We start from the raw sequence: 18,678 nt of genomic DNA, 5'->3' as shown, positions 1-18,678 counted from the left end.
ACCCTCACGAGTCCTCTAAGGCTCCAGTCTGTTGACAGGTTTCTCTGTCACTGTCATCCTCAGCTAGATATGAGGGTTTAATGAGCTAGGGCCTCAGAGATGACTATGGTTCAAAACTCACACAAGAAAGATAACTGAAATGACAGGTATAGAGACAGAAATGCAGTACAGGATATTTTACAATATTGAGACTGCCATCACCAGGGGTGGGCCTAATTATGTCTTCATCACTGCTTTTGTTTAGCAAACCTTGACTGCATCTGAAATGTATTTGTTCTATTCAGTCCTTCTGATACTCCTCCGTGCTGTTCAACAGAGCTTGGTGTCTTTCTGATAGAAAATTGATTTGTTTCCACAGACAATATGCTTTTAGGCAGAACATGAAATCTCTACTTGCCTCTCAATATTCCCTCTCATTTACATGCTCTTAATGGCTGTTTCATTAGTAATGCTGAGGAGAGGACATTAGGAGTGAGGAAGTCAAGATGGAAGAAAGTAAAAGGGCTGAATACTAACACCAGATGAAGGGAACTAAAGTTGGTATTTGTCCCAAAGAGAGTGAGTGGCAGTGGGGGTGTGAAAGTTAACTGAAATTAACTGAACTCAAATGAATGAGAAAGCCAATGCACACTTGGTTTATATAGCAAAGGTCATGCAGAGAACATATGCTGAAGTTAGGTTCCAATCCAGCAGTTTGAGTTTGGCTTGGAGAGGCAGGAGTCAGAGGACATCAGAAAGAGTGTGTGTATGTATGTGTGTTGTGATTGTGACAGTTCATCTGCAATATAGTAGAATGTTGATATAACTGCTTAATTAACATTCAATGTATTTCAAATTAGAATGTAAAGCAGGAATTAAAACTAGGATTCATGTGAAGTGTTGACAAGTTGTCAGCCTGGCTTTAAACAACAACTCTATCTGATAGGAGCTATACTTCCCAGAATAGGAACCTGTGAAACGCTTTCAACTTGCTTCTTTATAAATCATGTAACTTATTTGCGTAGTTACACTCTGTCCCAAAACTGAAGCCTCTTTAAGCAGTAAACTCATTTGGTAAAAGCTTTACAGCGCTGCTTTTCCAAGAAAGAAGTCCATAAATGCAGTAAAAGCCAAAGGGTTGGATGTTAAATCAGGTAAAGCTTAAAAATAGACTTCTTTCTCCAGTTAAGTGGGCAGTGTGTTTAGTGTGAGAGGTGTCCACTATATGATATAGGAAATAAGCAGGAGTATTATTATGGCTGTGATATTGTGCTCGTGGCGTAAGGATATTATTCTCTCTCACCTTGCTGGCCTTCAGAATGTTAATCTGTTCCTCGTAGACAGTGTCTCTGTTCTTCTCCAGGAACCCGTCACACTGGTACTCAACCTGCCAGGGGACAGAGGTAGACATAATGGACTGCACTTATAGAAACATACAGTACATCTAAATACAGCGACTAAATACTAAATAAGCAAACGTGGTAATTACAGTGCCTTCAAAAAGTATTCATACCCCTGACTAACTTCACATTTTGTTGTGTTACAGCCTGAATTCAAAATTGATCAAATATTTTTGTTCCATCACCCATCTGCACACAATACCCCATAATGACAAAGTGAAAACTTGTTTTTTAGAAATGTCTGCACATGTATTGAAAAATAAATACAGAAATATCTCATTTACATAAGTATTCACACCCCTGAGTGTTAGAATGTTAGAATAATAACATGTTAGAATAATCTCTGGCAGTGATTACAGCTGTGAGACTTTCTGGGTAACTCTAAAGAGCTTTGAACACCTGGATTGTACAATAGTTGCACATTATTATTTTTTTAATTCTTCAAGCTCTGTCAAATTGGTTGTTGATAATAGCTAGACAGCCATTTTCAAGTCTTGCCATATATTTTAAAGTTTTAGGTTATGTTCCTGTTGAAAGGTGAATTTGTCTCTCAGTGTCTGTTGAAAAGCAGACTTAATTAGATTTTCCTCTAGGACTGTGCCTGTGCTTAGCTCTATTCCATTTCTTTTTATCCCCCCAAAAATCCCTAGTCCTGGCCAATGACAAGCATACCCATAACATGATGAAGCCACCACCATACTTGAAAATGTGAAGTGCGGTACTCAGGGATGTGTTGTGTTGGATTTGCCCCAAACAAATTCAGGACATGAAAAGGACATTTTATTTTTTGCAGTTTTACTTTAGTGCCTCATTGCAAACAGGAGGCATGTTTTGGAATATTTTTATTCTGTACAGGCTTCCTTCTTTCACTCTGTCATTTAGGTTAGTATTGTGGAGTAACTACAATGTTGTTGATCCATCCTCAGTTTTATATCACAGCCATTAAACTCTGTTACTGTTTTAAAGTCACCATTGGCCTCTTATTTTGTGACGTTTGAAGCACATTTTTACTCCTGAACTTATTTAGGCTTGACATAACGATTGAACACTTTTTGACTCAGGAAATGTTAGGTTTTAAATTGTCATTCATTTGTAAACATTTCTAAAAACATAATTCCACTTTGACATTATGGAGTATTATATGTAGGCCAGTGACACAAAATCAACATTTAATCCATATTAAATTCAGGCTGTAACACAACAAAATGTGGAAATAGGCCTACCTTAAGGCACCATTTATACAATTATGGACTCTGGATGGCTGTTGGGTCAAATCGCAAAAGAGCCACACAATCCTGCTGTTGGGCTCTTCAGCAAGCCACTTACAGGAACTGTAATTGCTTAACTAACTAAACAACCAGCTGTATATCAAATTATTTAATGTATGATGCAGTTTAAACAGAAGCATTTGCTGAGAACAGAAAATTATGAACCAGTTTATGAAAGTGTTCATTCAGATGTTGAGTAACATGGGGAAATGAGCGCAGGCATTGATTGTAAGGAGATCCCTCTCAGTCAGAGTCTATTGTCGTTCCCATTTGTCTGTCCATCAGCAGCCCCAGCCTCCAGGTCAGTCCGGTCTAACACTTTACCCTAGCTCTCTCCTCTTTCTCACAGATAGGGTTGTAGGTTGTTCTCATTATACCAGGATGTGAGATAGAAAGAGCAGTGAGTGAATGTAGGTCCTACACGTTTTCACTTGGAGAGAGAGTTAGACGAAGAGAAACACCCTAAGGGAATCGGTTTAACGCCATCTTAACAGAGGAGAGCTGGGGACATCCTCTCTACATTAACAGGACTCTCATATACCTCGTTTGTCATGGAAATTACCATGTTAAATAAAGGACAACGCTATGGCTGCCTGCCTTTCATCTATTTACTCGACCCACATTTGGCATCAGATACACAGCCAGCACTTCACTGGGGAAGTCTGTATTTAAAGTGCTAGCTCCTCTAAGTAGGAGCTAGTGTTGCTCTCTGAGTTAATTAGTGCTTGTGTTATAATGAGGAGCGGAGACACTGTAGGGCCACTGAGCTCACTCACACCAACAATATACAGTACTCACACCAACACTATATTACACCAACACTATACAGTACTCACACCAACACTATACAGTACTCACACCAACACTATATTAAACCAACACTATACAGTACTCACACCAACAATATACTTACACCAACACTATACAGTGCTCACACCAACATTATATTAAACCAACACTATACAGTACTCACACCAACAGTATACTTACACCAACACTATACAGTGCTCACACCAACATTATATTAAACCAACACTATACAGTACTCACACCAACACTATATAGTACTCACACCAACACTATATAGTACTCACCAACACTATACTTACACCAACACCACACAGTAGTCACACCAACACTATACTTACACCAACACTACACAGTACTCACACCAACACTATATTACACCATCACTACACAGTAGTCACACCAACACTACACAGTAGTCACACCAACACTATATTACACCAACACTATACAGTACTCACACCAACACTATATAGTACTCACACCAACACTATATAGTACTCACCAACACTATACTTACACCAACACCACACAGTAGTCACACCAACACTATACTTACACCAACACTATACAGTACTCACACCAACACGATATTACACCAATACTATACAGTACTCACACCAACACTATATTACACCAATACTATACAGTACTCACACCAACACTATACAGTACTCACACCAACACTATATTACACCAACACTATACATTACTCACACCAACAATATATTACATCAACACTATACAGTACTCAAACCAACGCTATACAGTAATCACACCAACACGATATTACACCAACACTATACAGTACTCACACCAACACTATATTACACCAACACTATACAGTACACACACCAACACTATATTACACCAACACTATACAGTACTCACACCAACACTATACAGTACTCACACCAAAACTATACTTACACCAACACTACACAGTAGTCACACCAACACTATATTACACCAACACTACACAGTAATCATACCAACACTATATTACACCAACACTATACAGGACACACACCAACACTATATTTCACCAACACTATACAGTACACACACCAACACTATATTACACCAACACTATACAGTACTCACACCAACACTATACTTACACCAACACTATACAGTACTCACACCAAAACTATACTTACACCACCACTACACAGTAGTCACACCAACACTATATTACACCAACACTATACAGTACTCACACCAACATTATATTAAACCAACACTATACAGTACTCAAACCTATGCTATACAGTAATCACACCAACACTATATTACACCAACACTACACAGTACTCACACCAAAAATATATTAAATGAACACTACACAGTAATCACACCAACACTATATTACACCAACACTAAACAGTACTCACACCCACACTATATTACACAAACACTATACAGTACTCACACCCACACTACACAGTAGTCACACCAACACTACACAGTAGTCACACCAACACTATATTACACCAACACTATACAGTACTCACACCAACACTATATAGTACTCACCAACACTATACTTGCACCAACACCACACAGTAGTCACACCAACACTATACTTAAACCAACACTACACAGTACTCACACCAACACTATATTACACCAATACTATACAGTACTCACACCAAAACTATATTACACCAACACTATACAGTACTCACACCAACACGATATTACACCAATACTATACAGTACTCACACCAACACGATATTACACCAACACTATACAGTACTCACACCAACACTATATAGTACTCACACCAACACTATACTTACACCAACACTACACAGTAGTCACACCAACACTATATTACACCAACACTACACAGTAGTCACACCCACACTATATTACACCAACACTATACAGTACTCAAACCAACGCTATACAGTAAACTAGGGACTTCCGGCGCCGACAGAGATGGCCGCCTCGCTTCGCGTTCCTAGGAAACTATGCAGTTTTTTGTTTTTTTACGTGTTATTTCTTACATTAGTACCCCAGGTCATCTTAGGTTTCATACATATAGTCGAGAAGAACTACTGAATATAAGATCAGCGTCAACTCACCATCAGTACGACCAAGAATATGATTTTCGCGACGCGGATCCTGTGTTCTGCCTTTCAAACAGGACAACGGAATGGATCCCATGCAGCGACCCAAAAAAACGACTCCGAAAAAGAGGGAAACGAGGCGGTCTTCTGGTCAGACTCCGGAGACGGGCACATCGTGCACCATTCCCTAGCATTCTTCTCGACAATGTCCAGTCTCTTGACAACAAGGTTGATGAAATCCGAGCAAAGGGTAGCATTCCAGAGGGACATCAGAGACTGTAACGTTCTTTGCTTCACGGAAACATGGCTCACAGGAGAGACGCTATCGGAGGCGATGCAGCCAACGGGTTTCTTCACGCATCGCGCTGACAGAAACAAACATCTTTCTGGTAAGAAGAGGGGCGGGAGCGTATGCCTTATGGCTAACGAGACATGGTGTGATGAAAGAAACATACAGGAACTCAAATCCTTCTGTTCACCTGATTTAGAATTCCTCACAATCAAATGTTGAACACATTATCTACCAAGAGAATTCTCTTCGATTATAATCACAGCCGTATATATCCCCCCCCAAGCAGACACATCGATGGCTCTGAACGAACTTTATTTGACTCTTTGCAAACTGGAATCCATTTATCCGGAGGCTGCATTCATTGTAGCTGGGGATTTTAACAAGGCTAATCTGAAAACAAGACTCCCTAAATTTTATCAGCATATCGATTGCGCAACCAGGGGTGGAAAAACCTTGGATCATTGTTACTCTAACTTCCGCGACGCATATAAGGCCCTGCCCCGCCCTCCTTTCGGAAAAGCTGACCACGACTCCATTTTGTTGATCCCCGCCTACAGACAGAAACTAAAAAAAGAAGCTCCCACGCTGAGGTCTGTCCAACGCTGGTCCGACCAAGCTGACTCCACACTCCAAGACTGCTTCCATCACGTGGACTGGGATATGTTTCGTATTGCGTCAGATAACAATATTGACGAATACGCTGATTCGGTGTGCGAGTTCATTAGAACGTGCTCTGAAGATGTCATTCCCATAGCAACGATTAAAACATTCCCTAACCAGAAACCGTGGATTGATGGCAGCATTCGCGTGAAACTGAAAGCGCGAACCACTGCTTTTAATCAGGGCAAGGTGACTGGTAACATGACCGAATACAAACAGTGCAGCTATTCCCTCCGCAAGGCTATCAAACAAGCTAAGCGTCAGTACAGAGACAAAGTAGAATCTCAATTCAACGGCTCAGACACAAGAGGCATGTGGCAGGGTCTACAGTCAATCACGGACTACAAGAAGAAAACCAGCCCAGTCACGGACCAGGATGTCTTGCTCCCAGGCAGACTAAATAATTTTTTTGCCCGCTTTGAGGACAATACAGTGCCACCGACACGGCCTGCAACGAAAACATGCGGACTCTCCTTCACTGCAGCCGAGGTGAGTAAGACATTTAAACGTGTTAATCCTCGCAAGGCTGCAGGCCCAGATGGCATCCCCAGCCGCGCCATCAGAGCATGCGCAGACCAGCTGGCCGGTGTGTTTACGGACATATTCAATCAATCCCTATACCAGCCTGCTGTTCCCACATGCTTCAAGAGGGCCACCATTGTTCCTGTTCCCAAGAAAGCTAAGGTAACTGAGCTAAACGACTACCGCCCCGTAGCACTCACTTCCGTCATCATGAAGTGCTTTGAGAGACTAGTCAAGGACCATATCACCTCCACCCTACCTGACACCCTAGACCCACTCCAATTTGCTTACCGCCCAAATAGGTCTACAGACGATGCAATCTTAACCACACTGCACACTGCCCTAACCCATCTGGACAAGAGGAATACCTACGTGAGAATGCTGTTCATCGACTACAGCTCGGCATTCAACACCATAGTACCCTCCAAGCTCGTCATCAAGCTCGAGACCCTGGGTCTCGACCCCGCCCTGTGCAACTGGGTACTGGACTTCCTGACGGGTCGCCCCAAGGTGGTGAGGGTAGGCAACAACATCTCCACCCCGCTGATCCTCAACACTGGGGCCCCACAAGGGTGCGTTCTGAGCCCTCTCCTGTACTCCCTGTTCACCCACGACTGCGTGGCCACGCACGCCTCCAACTCAATCATCAAGTTTGCGGACGACACAACCGTGGTAGGCTTGATTACCAACAACGACGAGACGGCCTACAGGGAGGAGGTGAGGGCCCTCGGAGTGTGGTGTCAGGAAAATAACCTCACACTCAACGTCAACAAAACTAAGGAGATGATTGTGGACTTCAGGAAACAGCAGAGGGAACACCCCCCTATCCACATCGATGGAACAGTAGTGGAGAGGGTAGCAAGTTTTAAGTTCCTCGGCATACACATCACAGACAAACTGAATTGGTCCACTCACACAGACAGCATCGTGAAGAAGGCGCAGCAGCGCCTCTTCAACCTCAGGAGGCAGACGAAATTCGGCTTGTCACCAAAAGCACTCACAAACTTCTACAGATGCACAATCGAGAGCATCCTGGCGGGCTGTATCACCGCCTGGTACGGCAACTGCTCCGCCCACAACCGTAAGGCTCTCCAGAGGGTAGTGAGGTCTGCACAACGCATCACCGGGGGCAAACTACCTGCCCTCCAGGACACCTACACCACCCGATGTTACAGGAAGGCCATAAAGATCATCAAGGACAACAACCACCCGAGCCACTGCCTGTTCACCCCGCTATCATCCAGAAGGCAAGGTCAGTACAGGTGCATCAAAGCTGGGACCGAGAGACTGAAAAACAGCTTCTATCTCAAGGCCATCAGACTGTTAAACAGCCACCACTAACATTGAGTGGCTGCTGCCAACACACTGACACTGACTCAACTCCAGCCACTTTAATAATGGGAATTGATGGAAAATTATGTAAAATATATCACTAGCCACTTTAAACGATGCTACCTTATATAATGTTACATACCCTACATTATTCATCTCATATGCATACGTATATACTGTACTCTATATCATCTACTGCATCCTTATGTAATACATGTATCACTAGCCACTTTAACTATGCCACTTTGTTTACATACTCATCTCATATGTATATACTGTACTCGATACCATCTACTGTATCTTGCCATTGCTGCTCTGTACCTTCACTCATTCATATATCTTTATGTACATATTCTTTATCCCCTTACACTGTGTATAAGACAGTAGTTTTGGAATTGTTAGTTAGATTACTTGTTGGTTATTACTGCATTGTCGGAACTAGAAGCACAAGCATTTCGCTACACTCGTATTAACATCTGCTAACCATGTGTATGTGACAAATAACATTTGATTTCATTTAATTTAATCACACCAACACTATATTACACCAACACTACACAGTACTCACACCAAAAATATATTAAATGAACACTATACAGTACTCACACCCACACTATATTACACAAACACTATACAGTACTCACACCCACATTATACAGTACTCACACCAACACTATACAGTACTCACACCAACACTATACTTACACCAACACTACACATTAGTCACACCAACACTATATTACACAAACACTATACAGTACTCACACCAACACTACACAGTACTCACACCAACACTATATAGTATTCACACCCACACTATACAGTACTCACACCCACACTATACAGTACTCACACCTACACTATACTCACACCAACACTGAAGCAGTTTGGTTTAAATACGTTACCTTGCTTAAAGGGTCAATCTGCAGTTGAAACAATAACAAACCGCCACGCCGCCACTGATTTGGTAAATAACTGAGGGATGGGGCTGGATAAATGTAATCACTCTCAGATTAATAGACAGAGCTATGGATGCAAGGACTGACCATCCATGAGATTGGATGTTCTAGTTTTAACCATGTTTTGACGCAATACAGTGTTAACAATTGCATTGTTTACAAACAAAGGGATGAACAAGCTTCTATTTTGGGTTCTGATGGGGTAAGACAGTTGGACTAAGCTCATGAGACATGTATAAATTATACTCTTCAAGAATCAATGGGTATATATCATGAATTTAAAAGTAAAAAATGGATTTAGCAATTGCAGATTGACAGTTTAAGGCCAATGATGACCTCAACCAACAACCTTGGGGTCATCAAATGTTCACCTAACTGAAGAGTCATACATACAGGTCTACCTACCCACCTTATCAGCAAAGTGAATGACAATGAAAGAGGTGTTGGACATCCGTGGTTTCTGGAAATGGACGCTGCTTGATAGGCGATCGTACAGCTTCTGGCACCAGTTCTGATCTGTCCCTTTTGGCACCTGTTGCAGCAGCGGATGGAGGAAAAGAAGGAAAGAGAGAGAGATGATATAAAACCATGGAGGAAACCAAAACGTTCTACCCACATTACCTGTGCTCAGAATCCTCATTATTTTCAGGTTGTCCCAAATTATCGTCAATAACTTCAAAGGGTTGCGGGATGAGACAGGATGAGTGAAATAAATAAGTAATCTGTTTTGTTCCAAAGGCCTTAACTCATAAAGATAAAGAGGCAGGGGAAACAGAAGCAGGTCACGGTGTGTACATTACAGCAGGATGAATCCCATTAACTGAGGCAAGACGTTTAAAATGCTGGGATCAGCAGTACGCTCTGCTCTGCTCCCCACTTCAACTCCTGAGACTACTCAAGTGCATCCTGCACTATAACTCCTCCCATGGCCAATCGTCCTTATAAACATCCTCACTAATAAGTTAAGAACTATGTACTCTGGAGCTCTGGAGTAAAGACCGTGTTGATTTAGGACTAAGACAATAAATGTAAGACAGGGTGCTCCACCTTGCACTCCTCATCCAGCAGGTCCAGGATTCCCAGCTTGGCCTCTATGACATCGATACAAGGCTGGTTGTCATAGAAGTCGATGAGCGTCCAGGGGATCTGCTCCTTCATGTACTCCTCCTGCTCCAGCTTGAACACATGCTGAGGACACAGAGAGGAGACAACTACACAGTGAGCTACAGCCCAGCAGGTTATCAGTTAGACTAAGTCATGAATTATTTCACTTCAATAAATACATGTTGAGTCATGAGGTTCACAGCGACAAGTTCTCACGTCTCCTCGACAGAACATTGGAAACTAAGGTAAAGGGTAGGTAGACAGAGTCATTAGATCATTTATTTTGGTACTGTAGCTTGTTTTTGGTCACAGGTCCAGGATTGGCTGAATAACTGCAACATTTATCTGGAGCCAACTCTGCAGATAGCACTACTGGGTGATTTGAAAACTCAGTCAAATCGCTGAATAATATAATAATACTTTAAGAATTTTTAAAAATCTTTAACTTACAATCTGTAGAACCTATGAGAATAGAAAGGTTCAGAACTTTTGTGAAACATCACAGCACAGACGAAAAATATATGGCAAATAGAAATCCAATATGGATGGTGTTAAGAGATAGATGAGAGGGGTTGAATGGAGTTGAAGGGTGGGAATAATAACAAGATAACTAATGTAAAATATACGGTGTCCGTAAAATGTAAATGGATTCAGAACATTTGTAAAACAGCACAGTTAAAAATAAATGGCAAAAATAAATCAAACTGGGTGGACATCAGAAATAGATGGGAGAGGTTGAGGGTCGAGGAAGAACAGGTCTAAAAACAAACAAAATAGAACTATTGTAAAATAAATTGTCCGTCAAATGTATATACAGTGCCTTGCGAAAGTATTCGGCCGCCTTGAACCTTGCAACCTTTTGCCATTTCAGGCTTCAAACATAAAGATATAAAACTGTATTTTTTTGTGAAGAATCAACAACAAGTGGGACACAATCATGAAGTGGAACGACATTTATTAGATATTTCAAACTTTTTTAACAAATCAAAAACTGAAAAATTGGGCGTGCAAAATTATTCAGCCCCTTTACTTTCAGTGCAGCAAACTTTCTCCAGAAGTTCAGTGAGGATCTCTGAATGATCCAATGTTGACCTAAATGACTAATGATGATAAATACAATCCACCTGTGTGTAATCAAGTCTCCTTATAAATGCACCTGCACTGTGATAGTCTCAGAGGTCCGTTAAAAGCGCAGAGAGCATCATGAAGAACAAGGAACACACCAGGCAGGTCCGAGATACTGTTGTGAAGAAGTTTAAAGCCGGATTTGGAAACAAAAAGATTTCCCAAGCTTTAAACATCCCAAGGAGCACTGTGCAAGCGATAATATTGAAATGGAAGTAGTATCAGACCACTGCAAATCTACCAAGACCTGGCCGTCCCTCTAAACTTTCAGCTCATACAAGGAGAAGACTGATCAGAGATGCAGCCAAGAGGCCCATGATCACTCTGGATGAACTGCAGAGATCTACAGCTGAGGTGCGAGACTCTGTCCATAGGACAACAATCAGTCGTATATTGCACAAATCTGGCCTTTATGGAAGAGTGGCAAGAAGAAAGCCATTTCTTAAAGATATCCATAAAAAGTGTTGTTTAAAGTTTGCCACAAGCCACCTGGGAGACACACCAAACATGTGGAAGAAGGTGCTCTGGTCAGATGAAACCAAAATTGAACTTTTTGGCAACAATGCAAAACGTTATGTTTGGCGTAAAAGTAACACAGCTCATCACCCTGAACACACCATCCCCACTGTCAAACATGGTGGTGGCAGCATCATGGTTTGGGCCTGCTTTTCTTCAGCAGGGACAGGGAAGATGGTTAAAATTTATGGGAAGATGGATGGAGCCAAATACAGGACCATTCTGGAAGAAAACCTGATGGAGTCTGCAAAAGACCTGAGACTGGGACGGAGATTTGTCTTCCAACAAGACAATGATCCAAAACATAAAGCAAAATCTACAATGGAATGGTTCAAAAATAAACATATCCAGGTGTTAGAATGGCCAAGTCAAAGTCCAGACCTGAATCCAATCGAGAATCTGTGGAAAGAACTGAAAACTGCTGTTCACAAATGTTCTCCATCCAACCTCACTGAGCTCGAGCTGTTTTGCAAGGAGGAATGGGAAAAAATTTCAGTCTTTCGATGTGCAAAACTGATAGACACCCCAAGCGACTTACAGCTGTAATCGCAGCAAAAGGTGGCGCTACAAAGTATTAACTTAAGGGGGCTGAATAATTTTGCACGCCCAATTTTTCAGTTTTTGATTTGTTAAAAAACTTTTAAATATCCAATAAATGTCGTTCCACTTCATGATTGTGTCCCACTTGTTGTTGATTCTTCACAAAAAATACAGTTTTATATCTTTATGTTTGAAGCCTGAAATGTGGCAAAAGGTCGCAAAGTTCAAGGGGGCCGAATACTTTCGCAAGGCACTGTAGTATGTATAAGCTGGAAGTAGAAGCCTAAGTCGTGTTGCTAATTAGTTTACTCCAATTAGGGGAGGCGTGGAAGGGTTAGTGGAAAATAATAAATATTCTTTTTTTTTTAAAGACACATACATACATACATACATACATACATACATACATACATACATACATACATACAGTGGGGCAAAAAAGTATTTAGTCAGCCACCAATTGTGCAAGTTCTCCCACTTAAAAAGATGAGAGGCCTGTAATTTTCATCATAGGTACACTTCAACTATGACAGACAACTTTTTTTTTTAATCCGGAAAATCACATTGTATGACTTTTTAATGAATTTATTTGCAAATTATGGTGGAAAATAAGTATTTGGTCACCTATAAACAAGCAAGATTTCTGGCTCTCACAGACCTGTAACTTATTCTTTAAGAGGCTCCTCTGTCCTCCACTCGTTACCTGTATTAATGGCACCTGCTTGAACTTGTTATCAGTATAAAAGACACCTGTCCACAACCTCAAACAGTCACACTCCAAACTCCACTATGGCCAAGACCAAAGAGCTGTCAAAGGACACCAGTAACACAATTGTAGACCTGCACCAGGCTGGGAAGACTGAATCTGCAATAGGTAAGCAGCTTGGTTTGAAGAAATCAACTGTGGGAGCAATTATTAGGAAATGGAAGATATACAAGACCACTGATAATCTCCCTCGATCTGGGGCTCCACGCAAGATCTCACCCCGTGGGGTCAAAATTTAGTTTAGTTTAGTTTATTTTATTTTTACAGGGACAGTGCACATTAATCAACGTTTCAGTAAAAGTGCCGGTTTTAGCCAGCCGGCTAATTTTCAACCGCAGTCCCTGGGCAGGTTATTAAAAACAATTACAATATAGACAATAGCACCATAGACATAGCAACATAGCAACATAGGACAAGCAAGACATAGAACAAAAAGCAGCAAGACAAAATTCATAAAAGCAACAAAGTGTTTCCATACCTCACAAGCTACAGACAACATGGAAAGCGGCAACACACAGCTAGGGACCATGTTCACAAATCTGATTGACCTTTAGCCATGTCTTCAAGCATTTTGTGAAAGTGTGATATGTGGTGCAGTTATGTGTGTCTGATGGCAGTGTATTCCAGACATGGGAAGCTCTCACAGAGAATGCAGATTTACTAAAGGTGCTTTTCCTTAGGGGAACTATACAGTCACCTCTCATGGCAGACCCTGTGGATCTGCTGCCATATGTCTGGGTTTTCTGTTTAACAAAAATATTGAGTGGAGGGGGAGCCAGGCCATTAAGGATCTTGAATACAAGACATGCGTCGGTGTATTGCACAAGATTTTCCCAACTCAAGAGCTCATGTTTTCTAAGGATGTGACAATGATGATGGCTATTGGGCTTCCTATCAAGCACTTTGAGAGCCTGTTTGTAGACAGACTGAATAGGTTTTAATGTTGTACAGCAAGCTTGGGCCCAACTAGTCAAGCAGTATGTTAAGTGGGAGAGTATCATAGATTTGAAGTACAGTTTTGCTACCTCTGTAGTCAAACAATTTCGTATAAATCGGAAATTAGATAGATTGAATTTAGTTATTTGAATTACCTTTTTCACATGCTTTTTAAAAGAGAGGTTGGAATCAAGTATGATGCCAAGGTACTTAAAATCGGATACCACCTGGAGCTTCTCCCCTGACACATAGACATCTGGCTCAGTAGCATCTGTTGCCCTCTTTGTGAAGAACATGCAAACAGTTTTTTTCACATTGAGATGCAAACACCAGTCACTGAGCCACTTTGTAACCTGGACCATTACAGTAGTGAGTTCTTGTGCAGCTTGTTGTTTGCTCTTTGCATGCACATATATCACTGTATCATCTGCATACATTTGAACTTCAGACCCAGTACATACAGAAGGCAGATCATTAATGTACAGGCTGAACAGGAGGGGCCCCAGTATTGACCCTTGGGGCACGCCCACATCATAGCTACGAGTGGGCGACAGCTCATTGCTCACTCTGACACACTGAGTTCTGCCTTCAAGGTATGATTTCATCCATCTCAAGGCATCAGGGGAAAAGTTGAACTTGGACAATTTTGTGATAAGAATCTCATGGTTAACAGTATCAAAAGCCTTCATTAGGTCCAGAAACACAGCCCCAACAGCACCCCCTTTGTCCATCTTGGACTTCACATTTTCCAGAAGAAAGCAGTTGGCCGTTTCTGTGGAGTGTTTCGCTCTGAAGCCAAACTGCATGGAGTGTAATGTGAAAGGGCTGTTGTTGAGGTGGGCAATCAGTTGTTCTGCTACACACTTTTCAACAACCTTTGACACCACAGGTAGTATACTAATGGGCCTGTAGTTACTCACGTCAGCAGGGTCGCCTGATTTAAAGATGGCCGTTATTATGGCCGACTTCCATACCCTTGGAAACACACCGAGACCAGTAGATGTGTTGGTGACCTTAGTAATGGGGCCAATGAGTGACTCTTTGTAGTTTTTAAGAAAGTTAGAGTCCATCCCAAACACATCTTTGGCTTTAGAGTTCTTTAGTGAGCTAATCACCTTGTTCACCCTTGACTCAGAAACCTCCCTTATGATGAAGACAGGTTGAGTGTCATTCACTAGCACTGAGCCCAAGAAATCAGTGGAGGGGTTCTGTGTCAGTAACCTGACAGAGTCAATAAAGTAGGAATTGAAGGCTGTTGCTATTTCAACTGCATCCTGTGTTAGATTGTTATTCACCATGATTTCTAGTCTTTTTGCAGTGTTACTATGGTCTTTCCCTGTTAACTTTTTTAGATTCTCCCATATCAATTTAGAATTTCCCTTTGCTTCACCAATTATGTTAATAAAAAAGTTTGCCTTGGCCTGTCTGATTTATTTTATCACCTTATTTCTCAACATGGTAAACCTACGTCTGTCATGCTCTAATTTAGATTTTAGGGCTGTTTTTAGAGCATAATCTCGTTCTTTCATCAATTTCCAGATTTCTCCATTTAAGAGTGCTCTTTTGGCCAGGTTTGGATTTGATTTTCTTTAGGAAGCCATTTATTGTAGTCTGGATTGTGGATAGAAAAACCTGACTATCAGCTTCCACGTCTGTATAGGACAAGAGATCATTCCAGTTTATTCCCTTAATTGCTTTTTCAAAATAGTTTAATTCACTCTTAGGTATTCTGAGTTGATCCGGCTTTCTAACAGTAGAGAGGTTAAACCTGCTCTTAGACAGCTTTCTGGCTATAAGTGTCAGATTATGATCAGACAGCCCAGTAACCATATTGAATGATTTAGTCACTCTCTCTGGTTTATTACTGAACACCAAATCAATCTGTGTTTTAGAGCAACAAGTCACCCTAGTTGGCCCTTTAACTAGCTGTGTAAAGTCAAAGGTATTAGTGATCCGTTTGAGGGTTTTCCTACAACACTTGTCTTCATAATTAATGTTAAAATCTCCCATTAAGATGACCTCTTTCCCAAAATCACATTCCCTAAGTATGGTATTAAACTGATCAAAAAACACACTTTTGGTGGAAGGTGGCCTATACATTCCAATGAGGGTAAACGACATTTGGGGAGACAGTGTAACGTTCAGGCCGATACATTCTAGTTCATTATCACATAACCACTCAATTTGTTTACATCGGATATGTTCTTAAATGTAAATCATCACACTCTCCTGAAAACATTGTAGCCAGGCACAATCAAAGCAGCATATGGAGAGTGTTTATGGAGCCATGTCTCTGAGAGGCAGAGAAAGTCAAGGTTGGAGTCTGTGAGTAGATGTTGAATTTGATCACTTTTTGGAATGACACTACGAATGTTCAAGTGCCCCCCTAGTAGTCCCTTGGGCTTAGCTCGTGGGTCCCAGATGACTCGAGAGTGATTGACACATTGAAAAAAGTTAAAATTTTCGATGTTTTCTGACGGCTGGGTTTAGGCCGTTTTGTTTCGTTTTGATTAGGGGCAGTTCGGTAGCACAATTAACAATCCCTCCCGCCTGCACTGGATGCGGGGAACTAATTAAAATAGCTTGCGTACCAGAAGCAGAGTCAGGGATCGCATATAGCGACTCTGGTATGTTTGAAGAGTCAAAATCTATCCTGGAGCCGGGTGAGTCTGGCTCGGTGATATTGGGCCCAGGATTGAGTTGTACATCCCCGGAGAGCAGGAGGGTAGTGAACAGGTAGTTTAACAGTTTCCGATAAATGTTGGACTTGTGTTTGTTACGCCTAAGCGGTTCAGTAGAATAAGGAGCGAGGTAGACTTGGCCATTATTCAGAACATTATGGTATGCTGTGTACTGTCCGCTCCCGTGGAACAGTGAACCAATGTGTTTGGTGTTGATATTCTCCGGTAGTAGACTGATTGTGTCATCCCAGCAAGGACGCACTGAGATTATCAGTAGAGCAGCTACATAACTGACAGTCATGGCAGAGTACGGGAGATAAAACACATTATTGCGCTTTAACTCTTTGCATGAGTTACTTAACTGGGATCGGCGTACACCTGATGGTTTAGATAAAATTACAGCATTCGAATGAGAAGCGGCACCTGCCGCACCACCCTGTCTTCCGTCCGCCATATTACAGTGCCGGATGTACAGTGCCGGATGTAAAATGATAACAAGAACGATGAGCAACAATCCCAGAACCACACGGGGGAACCTAGTGAATGACCTGCAGAGAGCTGGGACCAAAGTAACAAAGCCTACCATCAGTAACACACTATGCCGCCAGAGACTCAAATCCTGCAGTACCAGACGTACTGCTGCTTAAGCCAGTACATGTCCAGGCCTGTCTGAAGTTTGCTAGAGAGCACTTGGATGATCCAGAAGAAGATTGGGAGAATGTCATATGGTCAGATGAAACCAAAATATAACTTTTTGGTAAAAACTCAACTCGTCGTGTTTGGAGGACAAAGAATGCTGAGTTGCATCCAAAGAACACCATAACTACTGTGAAGCATGGGGGTGGAAACATCATGCTTCAGGGCTGTTTTTCTGCAAAGGGACCAGGACGACTGATCCGTGTAAAGGAAAGAATGAATGGGCCATGTATCGTGAGATTTTGAGTGAAAACCTCCTTCCATCAGCAAGGGCATTGAAGATGAAACGTGGCTGGGTCTTTCAGCATGACAATGATCCCAAACACACCGCCCGGGCAACAAAGGAGTGGCTTCGTAAGAAGCATTTCAAGGTCCTGGAGTGGCCTAGCCAGTTTCCAGATCTCAACCCCATAGAAAATCTTTGGAGGGAGTTGAAAGTCCATGTTGCCCAGCAACAGCCCCAAAACGTCACTGCTCTAGAGGAGATCTGCATGGTGGAATGGGCCAAAATACCAGCAACAGTATGTGAAAACCTTGTGAAGACTTACAGAAAACGTTTGACCTCTGTCATTGCCAACAAAGGGTATATAACAAAGTATTGAGATAAACTTTTGTTATTGACCAAATACTTATTTTCCACCATAATTTGCAAATAAATTCATTAAAAATCATACAATGTGATTTTCTGGATTTAAAAAAAAGGTTGTCTGTCATAGTTGAAGTGTACCTATGATGAAAATTACAGGCCTCTCATCTTTTTAAGTGGGAGAACTTGCACAATTGGTGGCTGACTAAATACTTTTTTGCCCTGCTGTATATAAAATTGGACGATTAATCGGTATCAGCTTTTTTTGTCCTCCAATATATATCTACACACACACACACACACACACACACACACACACACACACACACACACACACACACACACACACACACACACACACACACACACACACACACACACATATACATACATACATATATATATAAAAACACATACATATATACACACATAC

General features: G+C 41.6%; 1 protein-coding gene across 4 annotated transcripts in view; it reads right to left on the bottom strand.

Moving 5' to 3' along the window:
* The window catches only part of LOC118391600 (unconventional myosin-Vb-like), a 94,246-nt gene that overhangs the window by 40,545 nt on the left and 35,023 nt on the right, over nucleotides 1-18,678 (bottom strand). For all 4 annotated transcript variants that reach the window (XM_052458154.1, XM_052458151.1, XM_052458152.1 and 1 more), the window contains exons 12-14: nucleotides 10,343-10,483; nucleotides 9,705-9,827; nucleotides 1,283-1,366 (exon numbers count right to left, since the gene is read on the bottom strand). In XM_052458154.1, coding sequence (XP_052314114.1) covers nucleotides 1,283-1,366; nucleotides 9,705-9,827; nucleotides 10,343-10,483 — 348 coding nt within the window. The remainder of the gene's footprint in view (nucleotides 1-1,282; nucleotides 1,367-9,704; nucleotides 9,828-10,342; nucleotides 10,484-18,678) is intronic.

Source organism: Oncorhynchus keta, chromosome 12 (genome assembly GCF_023373465.1).
Source record: "Oncorhynchus keta strain PuntledgeMale-10-30-2019 chromosome 12, Oket_V2, whole genome shotgun sequence".
NCBI classification, from domain to species: domain Eukaryota; kingdom Metazoa; phylum Chordata; class Actinopteri; order Salmoniformes; family Salmonidae; genus Oncorhynchus; species Oncorhynchus keta.
This window is presented reverse-complemented; position numbering and strand designations above follow the sequence as displayed.